The 21159-nt window shown below is 39.1% G+C and overlaps 1 protein-coding gene across 1 annotated transcript in view; it reads left to right on the forward strand.

Moving 5' to 3' along the window:
* kdm4b (lysine (K)-specific demethylase 4B) overlaps positions 1-21159 on the forward strand; it is a 60404-nt gene that overhangs the window by 35699 nt on the left and 3546 nt on the right. The window contains exons 9-21 of the mRNA XM_059341914.1: positions 2270-2466; positions 2653-2900; positions 4394-4629; positions 5811-5931; positions 7009-7169; positions 7284-7476; positions 10372-10448; positions 10600-10655; positions 11881-11989; positions 16057-16245; positions 17097-17273; positions 18325-18444; positions 20334-20426. Of these exons, the coding sequence (XP_059197897.1) occupies positions 2270-2466; positions 2653-2900; positions 4394-4629; positions 5811-5931; positions 7009-7169; positions 7284-7476; positions 10372-10448; positions 10600-10655; positions 11881-11989; positions 16057-16245; positions 17097-17273; positions 18325-18444; positions 20334-20426 (1977 nt within the window). The remainder of the gene's footprint in view (positions 1-2269; positions 2467-2652; positions 2901-4393; positions 4630-5810; positions 5932-7008; positions 7170-7283; positions 7477-10371; positions 10449-10599; positions 10656-11880; positions 11990-16056; positions 16246-17096; positions 17274-18324; positions 18445-20333; positions 20427-21159) is intronic.

A 21159-nucleotide genomic window follows, 5' to 3' on the forward strand; every position in this document is an offset into this window, starting at 1 on the left:
CGCCAAAGTTTACAATGGTAAAAATGTGGCTCCCTCAAGAAAAAGGTTTGGAACCAATGGTGTAAGCTATACAACATGCTACCGGAGACAGACTGCTGCTCTTGGTCAATAGGATCCCTGTAGTTTGCCTGCACAAATCTATTCTAACTTTTTATTGAACAAGTGATAAAACAAATTTGCATTGCTGCTGGTATGAATATTATCATTAATATCATTAAATATAACCATAATTTGGATCATCTTCCCAGTTAATTCTGCCCACATTATTGAAAGTGGCAGGCCCAGTGAATTTAGAGTAATCAAATTTTCCCAGCCACTGTGGGTGGGGTCAGACAGGTCAGACAAAAACCCAGTTTTGTTATTAGTACTTGGCACATGCACTGTGTCTACTGATCCATAGAGAGTCCCCAGGCTCTGGGTTTTCTGTGGCTCCAACAATTTAGCTTCATTAGGAGCCCAAGTATACTTCAGGGCTCATTGACTGCCTGCCTCAGGGCCAGTTTTTGTTTTCCCACATCTTGTGCATCTCCAAATCTGTTTCCCTCCTCTCATTAATTTTTCATATGATAATAAAGTGTAACTTGTCCTGGCCCTTGAGGATGGCAACAATCTCAATAACCTCTTAATAGTTTCATAAAAACAAAATGAGCCTTTATATCCTTTTTACAAATGAAAATAGCCCATTTTGTCAAGTACAATCAGCGTGAGAGCAATGTTTATCTTTTCGTTTTGTGCTTTCCTGGCATGTTGCTGTTTCCACTAAAGGTTTCATCATGGTAACAATCAGCTGTACCCTGCTCACTTGCCCCTCTCTGCCCTCCCACTTTCCCGCTCAAACACCCTCCACCCGACATCATATTTTAATGTTTCCGTCTGTCAAGTGGTGTCTAGATGAGATGTAGGCTGGATATTGTTTTGCTGGGGAGGGTGAGCTGCTGTGTTTCCAGTAATTGAACATAAGGCTCTCAGTACAGCTCAGGAAATAATAGGGCCAGAATGTAACGCAGCAAGCAAGGCAGAAAAGGAAATTTCTCTCTCTCTCTCTCTCTCTCTCTCTCTCTCTCTCTCTCTGTTTCTTTCATCTCCTTACTTTTGTTTCCTACACTCCTAAACATTTCTCTGCTGCACCTGCCATTGTATTCAGCATTGAGATTTCCCGTTACAGCTCCTCCATTCTCCTGTCAGCTGAATGATTAATTGACCCGTAAAGTCATTATGAAGTTTTGTGCAGACACCTTGAGGTGTGGCTGAGGTGCAGCTATCACTCTCATTTACCTCTGAACTAGCTCCGCATTGCCACATTTACCATCTACGCAGTAACACATTTGCCAGAGTCTTATTACCTGCCGTATTTTACTCACCACCATATTTTAACTTAATGCAAATTTATGTCCTCATGGGACACCAATTATTGGCCCCTCCACCATACACTCCTGGCCTCACAGAGTTGGGGATAAAAATGATGGACAGTATCATCTAAACCTTTTCTGCCCTGCTACTATCATTCAACATTAGTTGCCCTTTTTGCTTTAAAAATGACCAGATGCTGCACTTTAAACTAAACACATCACCACTTTTGCTGTATACCAACTGTCTTTATGGTTACAGATGTTGTGCTAGGTTTAGATAAGTTAACAAGTCTATTCACTTGTTCATACACATAATGCTCTTCTTACACCTCACTTTAGTAATATGTACAATATTATTAAAAATGCCTATGATTTCTGTTGTCAAGCTCATACACTGGCTGCATAAATACAGCCATGCTATTGTATCTCCCTTCATATTGTAGCCTTAATTAGGGTGAAATCAAGTTCTGTCGGGTGTATCAAATTTAATTAATGCAATTTGCAAACAGTATATCTCAAAAGCAGAAACGGAGCAAATTGATAATGTTCTTCATTTCAAAGAGTAACACCTCTTCAGGAGGGAGGATAAAGACATGTTCTTGGCAGAGTGCCTAACAAAACTACAGATTCTTCATGTAAATACAAAGATATAATAAATTACGTTCAGGAACCATCTCTTTGTAAAGTGTGATTTTTTTTTTTTCTGCGACACGGTTCCCTACCATCTTAATCCTTTCTCTTTTTTTCAGGGATTCTAAATCAGTGAAAATGTCATCTGTAGCACCTGCTCCATATGTCCAAGCACCTTTATTTTACACCATGGAGTTTATTTATTTACAAAGGAACGTACAGTTTTCTTCACACCTTACCTGCAGCTGTTCTCTCCTCTTTTCTGTTCCTTCTCTGCTGTCTTTCTTTAGTGTTCCTGTCGTAAAGACATGGTGAAGATCTCCATGGACGTTTTTGTGCGCTGCCTGCAGCCGGATCGCTACGAGCTGTGGAAACAGGGTAAAGACGTCACGGTGTTGGATCACCTTAAGGCCACTGTGCTCAACAGCCCTGAACTAGAGCGCTGGAGGGAGCAACGTGTAAACCACAGAGCAAATGTCTTGCGAAGGTGGGAGATAAAACTGCATAAATTGTCTTGATTTGGATGTTTCCCTGTTGAAATCTGTACACAAGTAACTTAAATGCATTTAAAAGTTGTTGGTTTCTCTACATATGAGCTTCTTCTGCTCTTAAATGAATGTGTGTCATGAATATATTCATTTAATTATGTACTGGTCTTTGTGTGCCACCCCAGGGCCATGCAGAAGATGAAGCAGTTCCGTCGTCTGAAGCTGGAGGAGGTTAAGGTGCTGGCCGAGGAAGGCATTGAGCTAAATGCGGTCGAGTACCAGCGTCAAGTGGAGGAGCGCGAGGCCCAGCGGAGGCAGGAGAGAGAGGAGCGTCTAGCCAAAGAGGCCATGATGACCCTGGAGGCCATGGAGCGTGAGGAGCAGGAGGCTGCAGAGGCGGCTGCTAAAGCAGCAGAGACTCCAGGTGTAGAGGGTGAGGACAATATGAGAACTACCAGATTGCAGTTTGTTTGTGTAAATGCATAAAGATGAGGCGTTTTGTTCCTGTGTATGGGACTCAATTATTGTGGACAATAAAAACCAAAATAGTTGAATTAAATATGCAGTTTGTAATTTTCCTCTGCTACAGCTCAATCAAAACAGTAACAAAAGACGGAAGAATGTTGTCAGAATTCCTCCAGTGTTCATTGTTTGTGAGATTTTTACCTGGGACAAATTTTGCCAAATTAGGTTTCCTCCTCTTCAAAACAAAAAAAAACAAACAGTGATTATAAACAGTAGAAACACTGAATAAAGCATTTACACCTTAAAAATCAGTTTTTCTCAGATGCTGTTCGGCAGAGTGGCAGAGAGCTGCCAACACACTGCTGCAAACAGTTGCTCAGCTTGTTTCTTTGCAAGGTCTGATGACTAAAATCCTTCATCTGGTCAAAAGATAAATAAAAATAATAATTTATATATATATATATATATATATATATATATATATATATATAAACATGCCAAGATCTAAACCGACAACCACTCAACTGACGCATAGGCAAATTGTAGTCACAGAGCACTTCCTTGATGAAAATGACTGATTTCCCTGGTCTGAATATTTGGGATAATGTCAGTACACAAATTAAGAGAATATGTAACTTTGGTCTACTCGTATATAAATATTTTAATGCCTAAATGTGACATATTTTACTTCAAAGGAGTGTTACTGCATATTCTGTAGAACTTCTGCAGCTGCAGCATGAAATACGGAAAACTCAACTCGATTAAAAATTCAAGATGGAACTCTCCAAATTCAAAACTCATCATGTCTCAGCTCAGTCCCCATCACAGCCGAATCCCAGTACCTCATGCAGTCTATCACCTTAACACCTTCCTCATAGTTCTTTTTTTTTTTTAGCCATGACTGGTGTTATGGGAATAATGGTGTTAAATGCATGTAGCAAACAAAATATAATGAAGTATGTGCATAATGAAGTATACACCTGAGAGTGGTATCGGTTAGGGAAAAAAGCCTGGAGAAGTGTTAGTCTCTCTTTGTGCCTGTGAGAATTAGACACCTCCCTGTGTGTCCGTGTAAAAGTATCCAATTTGCACATCAACTGCATGAACTGTTGCCATGTAAGGAGTGTGAGCAGAGAGCAGCCGAGCTCACATAGAAAAAGCATTTTAAGGATAGACGGAGAGAGTGCTGTAGCCTGTGCTCTGACCTTGCTGATAAGCTTGCACTTGTTTGTATCAAAGAGCGATGCTAGTCAATAGTTTCAGCTGCAATGTAAGCACTTCCTCATGTCTGTCTTGCCTTAGGCATACATTGGGGCTCTTGTTCACAAGCAATAAATAATAGTTTAAACTGTTGTGTTGCCATTCATCTCACCCTAACTAGATGCAACAGGTCTGTTTGCCACGACAGCCTTCACTACTCTTCTGAAGTTTTTTTTATTTTATTTGTCTTTGCCGGAAAAGAACCAGATGCCAAACCACCAAACCTGACAGAGGACACGGAGAAAAAGAAGCAGAAAAAACAGAAGAAGATGTCAAATATCCCCAGCGCCATCACTGGCTTTGAGGAAGCATTTAGGCAGTTTGCTACATCCAGCGTCAAGACTTCAAAGACCACTAGTCATCCAGAGGGAGAAGACCCTCTGACGCCAGGGAGTGAAATCCCAGCAGACAGCAAGCTGGATGTGAGCCCCACTCAGGTTAGATTGTTCAGCTTTCACTGATTAGATTTCTCTTTGAGTTGGAACGTGTTATTGTGCCCAACAGGGCAGTGCACATTCACATTAATTTCAAGCCACAGTTAGTATTTTACTGCACAAATATGAAGCTGGCTGACCTGAAAATAAAGAGAAAGTTAAAGAATATTAACCCTTTAACCCCTTTTTGTATCCATCTAGTAATTGTAAAACAAATAAAAAATAATAATCATTAAAAAAAAATGTATTCTCTTATAATGGTAAAAATATTAGTATAGCATCATTTGTCATTTTGTTAAAAATGGAATTAGTTCTGATAGTCATGATTTCCACATTTATTCTATATATTTACCATATTTACTTAGAAATCATCTCAGAGAGTGACAAAAACGACATACTTAATTAATTATTTCAGCATATTTATGATGGAATAACACTAAATGTTTCATATTTGCAGCAATGAATGATCAGAAGTTATTATTTCATAGCACATAGTTCATTGTAATGACATTAGCTTGCTACCGCTAAGCTAACCATAAAGTGCTAAATCAACCGTTTGGTTGAGATAGTTTTTAAAAATATATTATACATTCATTACAGTTTTTTGTGGAATCATTTAACATTATTCTATTCAGTAAGGCGTTTGACAATATATGTCAAAAAAATGGACCTACCTTTAAAAATTTCACCAAAAACAGGCTAAATGTCTGGAGTGATTTTCTTGTTTCTGATTTCCTGGTTGGAGGCGGGACTAAGAGGCAAACTATTTAAAGACACAGTGACATCTAGCAGTTTTTTTTTTTTAAAAACATCCCTCAGCCAAGTGGTAGAGAAGGCTGTATGGGGTGGATTTCAGTTAAGCACTCCTTCATTGAGATATGGTTACTCAAAATGTGCTCTGCCATATGGTTGAGCAGGCAGTTAAAGGGTTAACGTAGGTGTGTCATTCATGATTAATGTGATACTGCATAGTAAGTTAGTCTGCATGTAGAAAAAAAATGTGTCAAAACTTAATTCATATCATTTTATTATATATATATATATATATATATATATATATATATTATATTTACTTGCTTGCGGCAAAACAAAAATGTAAAAAAATGATGTCACAATTTCCTGCCGCACATTGTTAAAAAACACTGAACAAAAAAAAAATAAGAAAGAATCTTATGTTTTGTCAGGCATGCTTCTCCAAGGTGAAGATGCCCACAGAGGTGAAAAAGAGCCGCCGTCACCCACTCAGCAAGCCTCCAAAGCGCTCCCCTCTGTCCATCCTCAAACAAGACCCCAGCAGCGACAAAGGTGTGTGGCTTTCTGTTTGTTTATTTAACCCTGAGGGTGTAAATATACATTTTATTTTTTAACTCTACCACATTTATGGATAACATTTTTCGCCTGTTCAATCTGTTTGTCATTTGGGAAATGCACTTTCAGGTGATGCTTTATTTTTTGGCATCAATAAAATATGGTAGAGCAAAGTGAATTGTAACAGTTTATATTAGTCCATATATTATTATAGTGAGTTCTCTTCAAAGATGGAGATCATTCACACAAATTTAGCAAACGTGACCATGTCAGTTGAACCCTGACACTGAACATTATTCATCTATCGCCATGCTTTTTTCCCTCTGTCCCTCTCATTATTCATCTCACTCATCCTCTCCAACACAGTACTTAAAATGAAGAAGACACCATTTTTGTTTTGATTATTGATCCAGAGAAAGAAAAACAAGCAGGACTAAAGCTCCCTGTGGGGATAATGAAATCAAGGCTGCAAGGCCTTGTTTCTCTCCCCTCCCTTCTGTCTTTTTCCTTTTCATTTTCTGACTGACACTTATTGATCCGGGGATCATGACTTCCAATTACCTGCTTTCAAAGTCACTTTAAGTTGGCAGCAGGGGACCCGGCTCAGGGCATGTCCTTCAGAAGGGTGGATGGGGAACAAGGAGAAAGAGACGGCTGGTGGAGGGAGAAAAGAGAGGGCTAAATGGCAAGCTTGTGAAGAGTTCTTCCTGCCTTCTGTCCAGGTTTAACAAACGGTCTGGATCACTAGCTTCAGGGGGCTTCACTGCAAAATTGATTCCAGGCCCACAACAGCGAGTTGCTGATGCCGGTGCTATTTGTGTTCATCAGCCAATTATATCAGGAGTGGTGTTGTTATTGTCTGGAACACAATGTGCTATTTGTGTCTCTTGGCAAGGGCTCCCTTCTTAAAAACATCCTTGTGCTTTTCCCAAAAATGCTTCACATGCATTTCAGAGAAAATAAAATCATTACCAATAATGAATCGTCCAACATCCCTTCAGTGTGCATTATTTACTTCATATTATGGATGTCTTGTTTAGGAACAGCACATCACAATGTATTTTTCCCCCACAGAGCTGTCCCCCACGATGCCGTTGGACAGTGACATGAAGAAACAGGAGCACCTGTGGCAGAATCACTCGCCCAACTTCCTGGCAGAGAAGGCCTTCAATGCTGCAGTGGCAGCACTCCAACCACACTGCGCTATCTGCTCACTCTTCTGTCCCTACTCAAAGGTACAACCACACATTGCAGCAGAAGCACATGTGTCAGTGAAGAACTAGTGGTAAAAGTAATAGAAGGCCATACAATCCACTAACTGTTTTGTCTTCTTTCTCTGGCATTTCTAGCCACACAAAGATGTTGTTTCCAATGACAACCAGCAAGCCTCCCCTTCCTGTCTGACCCGTCCACTGGTCCCAGAGATGTGCTTCAGCGTTGGTGCAGGCAACACGGAGCCTCCACCCACCAACTATCACATCGGAGAGGATGGAACCAGTCCTCTGCTCTGCTGTTCATCTTGCCACATGCAGGCTCATGCCAGTAAGTGTAAATCTCTCAATACAGCAACAAAGGATGCTGGCCGTATTTGAGTAACGTCGGGTCCAAACATAGTGAGCAGAGTTTGGATTGCAGTGGGAAGTTAAAGTTTTATCCCTAAACATCTAAACTATTTTTTAAGATAAATCTGAGCACAACATATAGTTGTACCTGACTCCACTTTACTCCTATGGATTTGAGGCAAGCAGAATGAAGCCTGGTTGCTGAAACACGCCACCTGTGACCGCACCGGCCTGTCACTCAAAGCGGCTCTCCCATATTTATGTATGACTTTAAGCCTTAATGTATTTTAAATGGGTTATATATAAATGAATCCCTTATACAGTTGTCATGAACAAGAAAAGAAGCTATAGAGACCTAAATCATTGTAATTATACCATTATAAAATTATACCAGGCTGTAAACAGATTGATTTCTGCTGTAATGTTAGACATTTTAACCCTGGGGGTCTGTGAGGATTGTCTCTTGCTTTTGGTGCCGGCCTCAAGTGGCCAGTCGAGAAAAACATTCATTTTTCAGGCCCGGAGATTTTTGCACACTTGCAGCTGCAGGAAGATTTTTGGCAAAGAGAATTTGATAACAGCTTTTACACTGAGACAGCTCCAGGAAGCATGAATACAGCCACTGTGAGCATCATCAGTTTTACTCAGGTTTCAAATGATGCTAAAAGTTGGTCTTTATCTGCAATTTAACATTTTTGCAATTAAAAAAATAAATAAATAAATAAATCAAGTAGTTCGAGGAGGGGGCTTTAGCTGCAAACATACAACTAAGGCCCCGTTTACACAAGGACGTTTGCGGGTAAAAACGACAAAATATTTTATGGGAAGTGCCTTTCGTTTAGACGTGACGGTGTCTTTGGGGCTGAAAAAATGCAACAATTTGAAACCACCCTCCAGAGTGTAAAACTGTAATCCGCTCCTCCGTAGCATGTCCGTCTATACTGCCAAGACACAAAACTCTGCTCAGATCTGCTCACGTACACGTTTACGTCACATACATGCTCCAGTACAGGAAAATAAACAAATGTGGATTATTTCCATGCGTCGGACCTTCAAGCTGCTCTGGCAGCTCTAATAAACTAACAGGAGTCCTTCCACCAAATGTACAGGATATGTACAGATAGTATTAGTGAACAGAGAAGGATCTGTAATTACCTCTATCACATTTTGGATGCACCAATTGGTCGGAGGCGAGCCAGACGGCTTTGGACGAGACCTGGGAGATCTAGTGGATGGTGGAGAACTTTGTGGAAGGAGTAGCTGATGAAAATGCGTGGCGTGAAAACTTCCACATGCCCAAAGATGCTCTTATCGCTTTAAGTGATGCCGCCTGGCATGCATACCCAATCACATTCACACACTTTAGCGTCACCGTATGCACGCAGATTTCCTCCTGAAAACACTCGTCCAAACGCAGAATAAAAAGTGAAAACGCGATGCCACTTTTGCGTCTTCTGTTCAGACTGTCATCATGTAAAAGTAGCCTAAACCACAAATCTATAGCTTAAAAATGTAGGTTACATCACTAGATCCACATACATAGGTGGACAGTATATCCTTATGGATATGAGACAGGGCTGAGTTTATTAGCTGTGAGATTAGATTTTCAAAATGAGGAAGCATTTTTGTGTTCTGTTGATTGTTATCTTTTGGAGAAAAGATGTTTGATAGTGTTCAGCTGGGAGAGTCCCAGCTGTGGGAACACTGCAGCGTTTGATTTATGACACTCTTGGTCTCAGCCAGCTACAAACCCATACACGGACTGACAAGCTTCACATACAGACTCTACTGGGCATTTCACCACTCTTCTCTGTTCACAACTTCTTTTTTTCACTCATACCCCTGACAATAGTGTAAGAAAAATGGGAAGCACAGAGAGGAGACTCCACTACAGCAGCACAATCTGTCTGCTCAATTCCCCTGTCGTTGCGCTCAGTGAGGCTTCCTAGTTTAACTTTCCTTGACTCGGGTTAAACTAGCTAAGAGGCCACTCCAGCAACGCAAAGGCCTCTCTGAAGGGAGTGCACTGTAAATTTCCCCAGCTCTTATTTACTCTGCTTTCCGCACTTAAACATTTTTCACAGAGAAAGTCGACTTTTAAGGGAATACGACTTCTGTCAAAGCAGAGCGTGAAAGGACAGGCAGCTTGTTAACTTTGTGTGTGAGTGAATGAGCAAGTGTTTTTGTTGAAAAAATTAAGTATGTTAATAATAAAATAGTAATTTAAATAGGAGCAATATATCTTTTTTTACATGTCTGCATGTGCGGATGTTTGTGTGAGGCAATCAAATGACAGCATGGACATGTGGACATGTGCTCAGTCAGTAAGACACCACACACACCACACACACTCACTCCAACTCTCCTGGGTTCTTATTATCCCTAAAGCTGGAGTGCACCTTCAAAAAGGCCAGTTCATTAGTCATCCAGGGATAAGCTGAACTCAGCTGGGGAAGCAGCGCTGCTATTGATAAGAGGACATGAAGCAGAAAGAACTGCTGTCAAAAACAGAAGCTCTGAGCCCCGTTTCTTTGCTCTTCATTGTTTTGAAACGGGCATTCAACTAAAAATCATTCAGACCTGTCTAGGTGTGACGTAAACGTACAAACCCTGTCAGTCAGAAGCTCAAATTAGAGATGGTGACGAGAATATTGCGCAGGTTATATAGGAAGTGCTATCAAAATGGTAACAAGCTGATTTGGTCTCACAAGTGCATAGCAAGTCGGAAGAAAATAGATATTGATGATAAATTCACTGATGATATTTAAGTCACCATGGAAAATAAATAAACTTCATCGAGAGGCAACTCTGGCAACATTAAATGCAAAATATTCTGGGAAAGATATGTGAATGTGTTAATATCTTTGTCTCATAGGTTGTTACGGTGTGAAGCCAGACTCTGTCAGTGATTCTTGGATGTGCTCCAGGTGTGCAGCAGGAGCCTGGACAGTGGTGAGTAGCAGCACGATATTATGAAAAACAAAAATCTTCCCCAGAAGTAGAAATATGAACAACCATCTTGGCCAAGATATGAAAGCTCTGCAGGTGTCTTTTCATTCCCTCACTGTCTGAACTCAATCCTCACTTGCTTCCTGTTTTTCAGGAGTGTTGCCTCTGTAACTTGCGGGGAGGAGCTTTGAAGACTACCACAGACAACCGGTTAGTAGCATGTGCCAGGGTTTTATTGTGACAGTTTTATCATGTGTGCAAAGTATCACTAGTATCAGAACCTCTTAGACCAGGTGTCGGCAACATTTACTAATTAAAGAGCCATTGTTGGCCAAAAAAAGAGAAAAATATCATAATGGAGCCAGATACCTTATTTTGAGCCTTACTATGAAGATGAAACAGCCTACTAAGTCTAAATGAACCTACCCATAATACTAATAGGTCATAATGTTCTGAATATACATAAGCTGAATAGCAAAATATCTTTCAAGTACCATTTGAGAATGCATTATTTAAATATCTGAGTAGGGAATGGACTGTATGAATCGTATAATGAATGTAATACTTGTGAATTTAATAACTGATTTGAATAATTTCTGATTATTTTTAATGATGTCTACAATGTTTAATTTTTTTTACATTATCATTGTTAAGTGATTTTTTTTGGACCCCAGGAAGACTAGCTCGTCCCATTTTGGTGAGAACTAATGGGGATCCTTTAACAATTAACAATAAACAATAATGAGCATTTATTAGTATGATTTTGTCAGAATGCAGCCAGGACCCAAGTGCAAATGAGAAACTGGACACCAAAAATATCTCAGGTGGTTTGGAATTGAAGGGAAAACCTCAAAACTAGGCTTGATGTTGGCAAAATTCAGAGCCGTAGACTTTATTACTCTATGGTTCACATTTTAGTTGACTAAAATGTAACAGTAACATAAAATGTAATGCTGGAAAGCAACACATTTTTATAATTCAGGAATACAAATTATTTTGGGCCTACACCAACATCAATGAAAATTAAAATCTAAAGAGAATAGAAAAGACATTTCATTTGGTATCATTTTTTTGTCCCAGCCACATGGAGCCACTGCAGACGGCCTGAAGAGCCACATGTGGCCCCAGAGCCACAGGTTGCCTACCCCTGTCTTAGGGCATATTCAAATGTTATTCCACAGTAAACAACTAAAAAAACTCACTTTGACAGAAGTATAATTTACATGTTATTGACTTTCTGTTTACAGAGGATTTCTCAGATACAGTTTTCTTAGATTTAAAAGTACTCTATACATAACTTATGACACATTTCCTAATGTTCAGTCTAGTTTTGCATATATCTTTATGAACAGACTTTGTAAAGTAAGCCGTATATGTCCAGTTATTCAACCTGGGTTGGAGTAAAACTCTTTATGGTGTGTCTCTCTGTAACCAGGTGGGTTCACGTCATCTGTGCCATCGCTGTAGCAGAAGCTCGCTTCGTCAATGCCATTGAGAGGGAGCCGGTGGACGTCAGTGCCGTTCCAGAGACACGCAAGAATCTGGTAAGTAACGAAGCAGAAGTTTCTGCATGTGTCATGGTATGGTGTCATATCAGAGAGGCAAAGGGTCGACATTTAAACCCAAGCAAGACCTTCTTTTCAGTCACATTCCTGTTCCTGGTTCTTTACCATAATAACTAAACGGTTTACGCTATCGGGAAAATACCAATGTTTTCTGAAAGCTGAGAAGTTTCTCTTTACAGCCAACATGGTGTCATTACGGTAATTTCACTCTCGCTTCTCCTGGAAGTCCACAAAGCAGGAAAACACACACTCAGTGGTGGAGAGACAGAAACACTAGATTATGTATGAAAAAAAGTTGAAAAAAGACGAAAACGAAGGACATTTTCACTTTAAACTAACTTTACTTAAGTGAGTTTTGTAACCACAAAATACAGTTTGTTAGTTTTTTTAAGAACTCTCGTTTGTATTTTTATTTTAGTTAACGAAAATGTTTTTATAATTCTAGTTTTCCTTATTTCTTTAGTTTTCGTTAATTATAATAACTTTGCCCACTACCCTCTCTCCTTCCCTGGTGGATTGATAGATGGTGTTTTTCCCAGCTGTAGAGGACATGGGGTGAAACATGCATGTGCTGGAGGGAATGGCTGAATAATCAGCTGTCATTTCTCACTGCGCCAAATGAACTGCATCGATCCCGTGGGCAGGAGACAATTTCCCCATTGCTGCCGCATCTTTGAGCCCCACTTGTCCCATCCCTCCCTCCTTTCTCTCCATCCCTCCCTCCCAGTCTCCGCTCTTCCTCCATTCACATGATCCCACTTCACAGGCAGCGACAGTGCTTGCTGGTGCATTATCACAAATCTACAAATAATGTCACCCCATCCCTCCCCCCATCTCTCTGAATAATCTATCACAGACAAGCTGGGTGACATTTGCATCCGAGTGCTGTCGAAGCAGGTTTCCTCCATCTCTTCTTAAAAGACCATGAGAAGAAGCTCTGCAGTCTAATGATTCGGATGACTGGGCTGATCAAATGTGAACACGCACTCTTGGAAACGAGTTAATATTGCACCGTGTTCAGCAATCCGTGCTTTCCCCCCCATCTTTGAACATTTGGTTTCCGGGGACGGAGAGATTTCACACAAGCTGCTTTTGTTTTTAGTTATTTGAGAATTCAGCCACAGAAACACTGTGCATTCCTCAAAAATGCACTTTTCCCAGGGGAAGTGTTGCATCTTGTACCTAGAGGCACTGCGATTTCTGTTCTTGTTAGAGAACAGCTTCGAGCTTGGAAAAGCAAGCCACTTAAATAAATCATACAATCTTTAAAACTGTTCTGTGTTCCCTGGTCCATTCTCCTGTTATAAGCAACAACACACCTGTTATAAGCAACAACACACAAACAATGACAATAATTTTATCACTTCTTGTACTAATTATTGGTCATATTGGTCCTATTTTTTTACTTCAGAGGACAGATTTTGTGGATTGGTGTGCTATGTTTATATGCCATCAGAAGATGAACCCACAATTCTACAAATGGAGGTTAAACCCTTTGTTTCTTGCCTGGGACATTTTCAGCTTTCTTTTATTATTATTTGGGCTGTTTTAAAGCATATAGCATATATTTTGGCAAGGGGCTGTTTTGTCCCCTCAAGTTTTGGTAGTTCAATACCAGATACTGTAAAAAGTCTGTAATAAACTATATGTATATCCAAAATATATTGTATACAAAAATGTCCCTATTAACCTCAGTCTTTTATCCCTAAGCCATTACAGCATAAAATCATGTATTTTAGTATATCAGGCTTTTTTTCTTTTCTACTTTTTGTCTACCAGATTGAGCCATTTTCTCATGTTTGCCCTGTGGGTAAATACATGATATTTTCCTGGTTTCTATGAGGGTTATTGCTGCTGTATTATGGCATATCATAGAGCTTGATGCAATGCAGCAAAAGCTGTGTTGTAATAGTAATAATTCCTTATTCCTCAAAAATTTTGAATAATATGACTCACAAAATGGGTTTATAGCCAAGTAGGTTTTTACATGGAATTTATCTTTGTTTTTTGTACATATGATAAACATATTAAGAGGAAACAATCAAAGACAAAGACCACAACAATCAGGGACATAGTTATAGAATATAAAGCATTCAATAAAAATAGTATTATAACAAATATGTACAATGCAGCTGTTTTTAGAATGAGAAAGCTGTGCAGTTCTGTGGTATATAAAAATATTGTGTCAACAAATTGGCATTTTAATGTTTAAAATGGATGAATATTTTTGATGTAGGACTAATGACAGTTTTTATAAATAAAAAAATGAATTACTTAATTTAATGGCAGTTTTCAAGGGACATATTTGTCTGCTAAGGACAACAGAGCAACTTTTTTTTAAAGTGGCGGGGAAAATACATAAAATGTCTTGCAGATTTTTAATTGTAATTTAAATACATAAACGGACAGCAAGGTAGAATGAGTTATCAACAAACTCATGGACACATTACTGTTGTTATTTGGTGCTAGATTGTTTTCATGCCGCTCTGGTGTTATGTCATCGCCTGCCTGTGATACCAGCCAGTGAAATATCTGTTGAGAAGTGTTTTTCCTCCACCGGTCCAAAAATGAAATATTGACACTTTAATAAAGAATTTTTATTTAGTATTGATCGGCCATGCGCTGCGCTACAGCTGTTCACAGTGTGATGTGTCAGGAGCAGGAGGCTGGTAAGACATGGAGTGTGATGATGGATAATCACAATAAAACAAGTACACAGAAAGATAGCAGTCACATAAGATGAGGAAACTGTCAAAGCTGCTTGTGGCCGAGTCTGGATCAAAGCATGCTGTCTCAAGTTAAAACATACACTATATAATTCCATGTTTGTCTCATGAAATGTATTTTTGGCAGGTAATACCTTCATGATTTTATTTTGAAAGGAGTGTTTCTGAAACATGATCTCCTTCTTTAGAGGATAACTCAGTTTGACAGGTCAAATTCCCCCATATGCTGCTTCTCATTACTTTTTCATCTCTTTCCCTTGTTTTTTCACCTGAATTGAGGAACAATTGTGTAAAGACAAGGAGTGGGGGTAGACATGAAGGATTGAAGGACTCAAATTGAATTGAAAATGAAGAGTGAAGGTTGTGGGGTTGCGTGTATGCAGGTTGGCCCATGTCAAAGTGTCTCGGTAAGGAAGTTCCCGGCTAAAGGCAGAGATTTGGTTGGCTGGTGGTTAATTTCACAGTCAGGATGTGGGGATGGAACGAAGGGGAAAGTGCTCCAAGGGGGAATAGAAATTCCTTGTGTGATTGTGCAAGAGTAGGAGTTGAACAAGTGATGCAAGACACCAAAAAGGATGCAGGAAGAGGGGAGTGGGGGCTGAAAAAAATGTTTTGAATGTCACGGTGACGGTTCAGGCAGCTGTTATTAACAAGTTGTTCTTTAAGAAAGTGTTGACATTTTCAGTGGAGGCTGGAAGAGAATCTCACCAAGCTGCTGACACTGATGACTGCACAAGCATGTTGCGTGCAAAGCTGAAAACATCCATTATATTTTTAATGAGTAGAAACCTGTTAGAGTAGCAGACAGAATCAAAGATGCGAGGGAGGAGAAGATGGTTACACTCCTGTTCCTTGCTCCACTGCTGTTTCAGAAGATGTCCAACAATTCATGCAATTTGAGGATGTGTGTGGAAGAGTGAGATGTTTTGTGGATACATTTTTAGGAGGTCAGGCACAGACTTTCTTTATAGATGATATTCAGTCGTTGTTTAACAATTTGACGCTTAGACTTTTGACAATTCCTCATTGCTTTTACTTATTCTATTGTCACAGCCTCAGTAGGATGTTATTCTTGTGGTGAAAGCTCCAACATGATCAGATTTCCACTGTGGGAACAGCAAGTGTGCTTGTGCTTCAGAGAAAGGATCTGTAATTGTGAACACCAGCGTTTGCTCAGCAACCAGAATGTTGTTGTGTTGTTTCAGTTGTGATAACAGAACTGTACTTTGATGTCTGTGTAAGAGAATAAAATACAATACAAATCACTAATCTCTACGCTGAATCACCAACCAAAGTCTTGATTTTCTGTTTTCATTGTAGAAGTGTGTGTTCTGCCACGGGAAGACAGCCAATCAGAACCGCGGCGCCTGCATCCAGTGCTCATACGAGAACTGTGCCACCTCCTTCCATGTTACCTGCGCCCAAATCGCCGGAGTTATCATGACGCCAGCCGACTGGCCTTACGTGGTGTCTGTTACCTGCCACCGGCATAAAAGGGCCCCTGTGAAGGTCAGTGCAACAGAAACATAAGCCACCAGCAGCCGTTAGTGTGTTTTTGTCAAATTAAAATCACAAAAGTTACTTACTCAACCCTCTGTGCCCACTGTGGACATTTCCAGCAATATTTGTCATTTTTCACTTTTGTTTTGGCAATAATTCTGACTGTGATACTGCAAATGACATGATTTTTGGAAGAAGGATTTCTTTCTTGATATATTTTGATATTTATTTTTTTCTAATGGGTCTATAATACACTGTGTACAAATTTACTACCCTTTCAGACCCTTCGGGCTGAAAATCTCCACCTCCGAAAAAACGCTATAAAAACTTTACAGATTAATATTTTTTCAATTTTTTTCTGCATAAACCCATTGAACAACTTCAGCCCTGCTCAAAACTACCAAACATTCAAATATTTTTGATACGATGTCACTGTTTTTCAAAGAAAAAATACAAAAAAATTTAGTGATTTTCCATATACCGTAATAAATATTTTTTTGGCTGGGGCATTGGTTTTTATCACAGCCTTGGATATGTCAAAGGCTAAACAAAATTGATTTTGATGCATTTTTAGTTTTTGTGTTTTTTTCATAAAAAACATCAGTGACATTGTGCAATCAAATTGGCATTTAAAGGGTTAAAATGCCAAAAATGTTTGAGCTAAATTCATATTGACACCATTCTTGTTTTGTGTCAATTCAAGCTTGAGTCTCTCTCCTTATTCAGGTTTGAATCATTTGGGTTTTGAACTTAACCACACTGACTTCCAGTTAATCAGAAGTTAGCCTTTCAGTATTTTTCTGCTGATTGCAGTGTGAGCTGGATGATAAAAATTCTCTGTGTTGGTTTTCTCCCTCCAGCCTCGGACAGCAGTTAAAGGCCAGCAGGGTCTGAACCTGGGCCAGAGGGTGATCGGTCGCAACAGTGATGGCTGGTACTACCACTGTACCATCATCGGCATGGCAACGCAGACCTTCTACGAGGTCAACTTTGACGACGGCTCGTACTGTGACAACCTGCACCCAGAAAACATATTGGTGAGTGTTCTTACAGCTCAGTTAGACATCCATCTGTCTACAATACATATCATAATAACCTTTTATTACAGCCAGGAGGAAATATTCTATGTGATTTTAAATAACCTTTTAATGCTTTTGCTGCCAGCATCTTTCATGAAGAATTGTAGGTGTGGAGACAGGAGATTTTTAGATGGCTGGTCAACAGTAGATGAAACATAAAAGTGGTGTACATCATCTAGGTCAAAAACCCCTCCGATCACATGAACACACCAAGATCTCGAAGAACATCATGCGAATCCATGCTGTGATTTGGTTAAAAAACTTTAGACAGATTTCTGTATTTTTGCCGATTGGCGAGCAATTCTGTTTTGCAAACGGAAGAAAAGCAGTATTGTCAATATACCTAGGTAAGCTATACAGTACATCCTCTAAATGTGCTAGGTCTTTAGTTTGTGTTTGTAAAGTTTCATGAGGCTGTGATTATCCTAATGGTCACAACAGGTAATTTTATACAGTGAGGTCAAGTTTATAAAATGGTCTAACTATAATGAAATGTGACTATTGGGACTACCATCAACACACATGAATAAAAGAGTCTCAGCTTTCCAGTTTTTCAGACACAATTTCTGCAATTTCAAGACTGTTTGGGGACCTCAGTATACAGGATTATTCAAATATAATTGGCAAAAAATAACACATTTGTACTATTTGTGTTGCTCCAAACTGCATTGTATTGGCATCAAGTGTGCATGTCTGTAAAGGGGAAACTCTTGAACACCCATGAAACCAATTTAATTCAGATATATTAAGATCAAAAGTCAAAGGACATCTATAAAAATGACCATGTCAGATTTAAAAAGTTAACCTGTTAAATTATGCAAGAACTTTATCAAATAGTCCACCACTGTAAAATAAACTGTTTGAATTGTGTAAAAGTAGAAAGTTCAGTCTTCTTCAGTAAAATGACACATGCAGATCTCTTTAATTGTTATCTTCCTGTCTTTCTTCTGTCTGCGTCCTTTACTTTCCCCTTTATCTACATCCTGTTTCCCTTTCCCTCCTTCTCCAGAGTCACGACTGCCTGCGCACCGGTCCTCCTGAGGTGGGGGAGCTAATTGTAGTCCACACGGCAGAGGGTCAGGTCGTCAACGCTTCTTTTGTGCGACAGCACACCCACAAGTTCTACCAGGTGAGGAAAACCACAGCCAGACATTAAACTGTGGAGGATGGAAGCTGCTGAAAGTGAATAAATTAATAAATGACAAGATAAGTCAATTAAAGATATAAGTTAAGTTAATTAAAGTGCTCTTAAATGTCGCAACAAATTTGAAAATAAATGTAGGCATTCATTAAATAAGTATTTCTGTGCTAATTTGCATCTTTATTTATTTAACGTTGTATTAATTCCACTATTTACTTACCTATTTCATTTTTCTGTTATGAATTAAAACCTAGACTTGTTTGTAATCGTTTTTGGTACATTTAATGGCATATTAATTGATTGATAATTTTATTTATTTCTTTATTTATTTTGCCAGCTTCGGCCCTTTATAATCAACCTCACTCATATTCAGTTAAACCTTATTGAATATGTCAACTAGACGTTAGGGAATGGCATTTGTCACCACTTTATAAAAAATAACTAAATGAATAAAAAAAGCCAGTGTAGATACTTTCAACACACATTTATAATATATGAATGTATGTTTAGTAAAGTCTTGTAATAGAAATGTAAAACTGTGAGCAACTGCTGTTTAAAAGTCTTAAATAAATGTTTGTAATTCCCAGTAAACTTCTAAACCTTTCCAAGAAAAATCTAACTGTAAAAATAATTAAATTCTGGATTCAGTGGCAGAGCAGAAAAAAACAGTTTGGAGAGTACTCTGTCTGCATCAGTTACACATTTCATCTGATGCTGGTCTGCAGAGTAGCTCCAAGTGATTGAACCTGTGAACTTTTGGTAACGGGGTGCTCGCTCTCATTTCTTTGCCCCTCTGGTTTGGTTCTGCAGTTTTGGTATTTGATATTTTATTAATGTGTGAAAAGCTCGGCTGCCCTTGTTGATTATGGCGGAGCGTTTTGTTACAGCGCAGCATTAAAAAACAAAGTGGAGGGATTTAGCATCAGTGGTGCATGCTAGGGAATTTATGGGGCAAATAATATGCAGAGTGCTTACAAAGTGCAGAATGAAAAAGAGGATTCTGAGCCTGGTGTCAGGGGAGGCCATCTTGAAAGTCACTTATATACATAGATGCAGGAATGCATTAGCAGCTTTAAATCACATCTGTGTTTTTCTGACACAGGCAGAGTGTTTACGGAGGCTCCATCATAACTCAGGTATCAGTTGCTCAACAAGATATTGAACCCTGTCTGGCTCGATCACTCTCTGTATAAAAAAAACATCAGTTAAATACTTTAATGTGTAAAATATTGAACCAGCTTTCCAGAGTGTTTTTGCATTCAGTATACCAACGAGCTCAGAAGGACACATTTATTTATTTTCTCCTTCTTGCTTCCCCAGATGGTGTATCACTTAATCCACCACAAACTCATTTCTTGTGTCAGTTTTTCCAATGAGTTGCTCTTCAGAAGTAAATCAGTGTCATATCTCCCTCCGCTCCTCTCATGTCCCTGTGTAGCCCGCTGGCTGCAGTACTGAGAATCCTGTTAAAGACGAGTAGCGCTGTTATAATGAATTAAAAAAACAAGCCTCCAGCTGGTCACAGTGTCAGAGCCACAACCCTGACCTTGTCTTTCCTTTTCGTTTTTCCTCTTTGTTTTTTATTTTTAAATCACTTAGCTGATGCACTCCTGCAGTCAGGGAGCAGCTTCAGGGTTCAGCGCTGTGGTCAAGGACATCTTGGTGTTGTTGATGGAAACAGTTGTGAGGGCTGAGATCCCATCTGCGGATTTTTGGCTACTGTTCTCTTCATTACCTATGGATGTGTGTTCTGCAATGCAAGCCTTGCCGTTTTCTTGCTGATGTAACCTGTAGTAACTGTTATTGGCCAAGCTGAGTGTATTTGTATATTTTATTTAGTTCGTTTTTTCATCCATTGTTTTGTTCTGTCTGCCCAGGTCGAGTTTCAGGACCTGAGTCAGCTGATGCTAAAACATTCAGAGATCCATCAGTTGGACCAGGATCTACCCAAGAGGGTCCGAGCCAGACTGGTGAGTATATTACCGAAATGCTGCACTCGCACACCGTACATGTTGTTAGAATATATAGAAATGACTCTTTAGTTTGGCAGATATTTGGCTTCACTGCAAAAAAGTTGTCTAAAAACACTAAATCTGAGGGAAATGATCTATCTGCATGGACAGATAATTTCACTTGACAAGATTTCTTAAATTAAGATTATTAACCCTTTATCGGGCAAAGAACTACATTTGGTAACTTAAGGTAATATTTCGAGAAAAAAGTCGCAAATTTAATAGATTAAAGTGGCAAATCTACAAGAAAAAAAGTTGCAGATTTAAGAGATTTAAAGTGGCAGATCTGTGCGAAAAAAGTCACAGATTTACGAGAAAAAAATGGGGAAAAAGCAACTTTTTTTCTCCCAGATTCACCACTTTAAATCTCATAAATCTGTGCATTTTTTTTCTCGTAGATTTGCCACTTTAGTGTCGTAAACTTTTTTTCTCAAAATATCATTTTTGTATGTTTTTTTACACATTCTGGCAGTATGTAATATCCTCCAATATTCTCTAGGGTTTAAATTTGGAATTTGCAAGTATTTCAATGAGTGCCCTATTAAGGGTTAAATCTAGAAATAAGCATGTTGAACGCTTAAAATAAGAAATTAACTCTCAAACAAGATAAATTATCTAACACTTCTAAATCTAAAGTTTTTTTTGTCTTGGTAAGAAACAATTTGCAGTGCACTCTGCTCGGGCCAGTTCA

This window comes from Centropristis striata, chromosome 9, assembly GCF_030273125.1.
Source record: "Centropristis striata isolate RG_2023a ecotype Rhode Island chromosome 9, C.striata_1.0, whole genome shotgun sequence".
NCBI lineage: Eukaryota > Metazoa > Chordata > Actinopteri > Perciformes > Serranidae > Centropristis > Centropristis striata.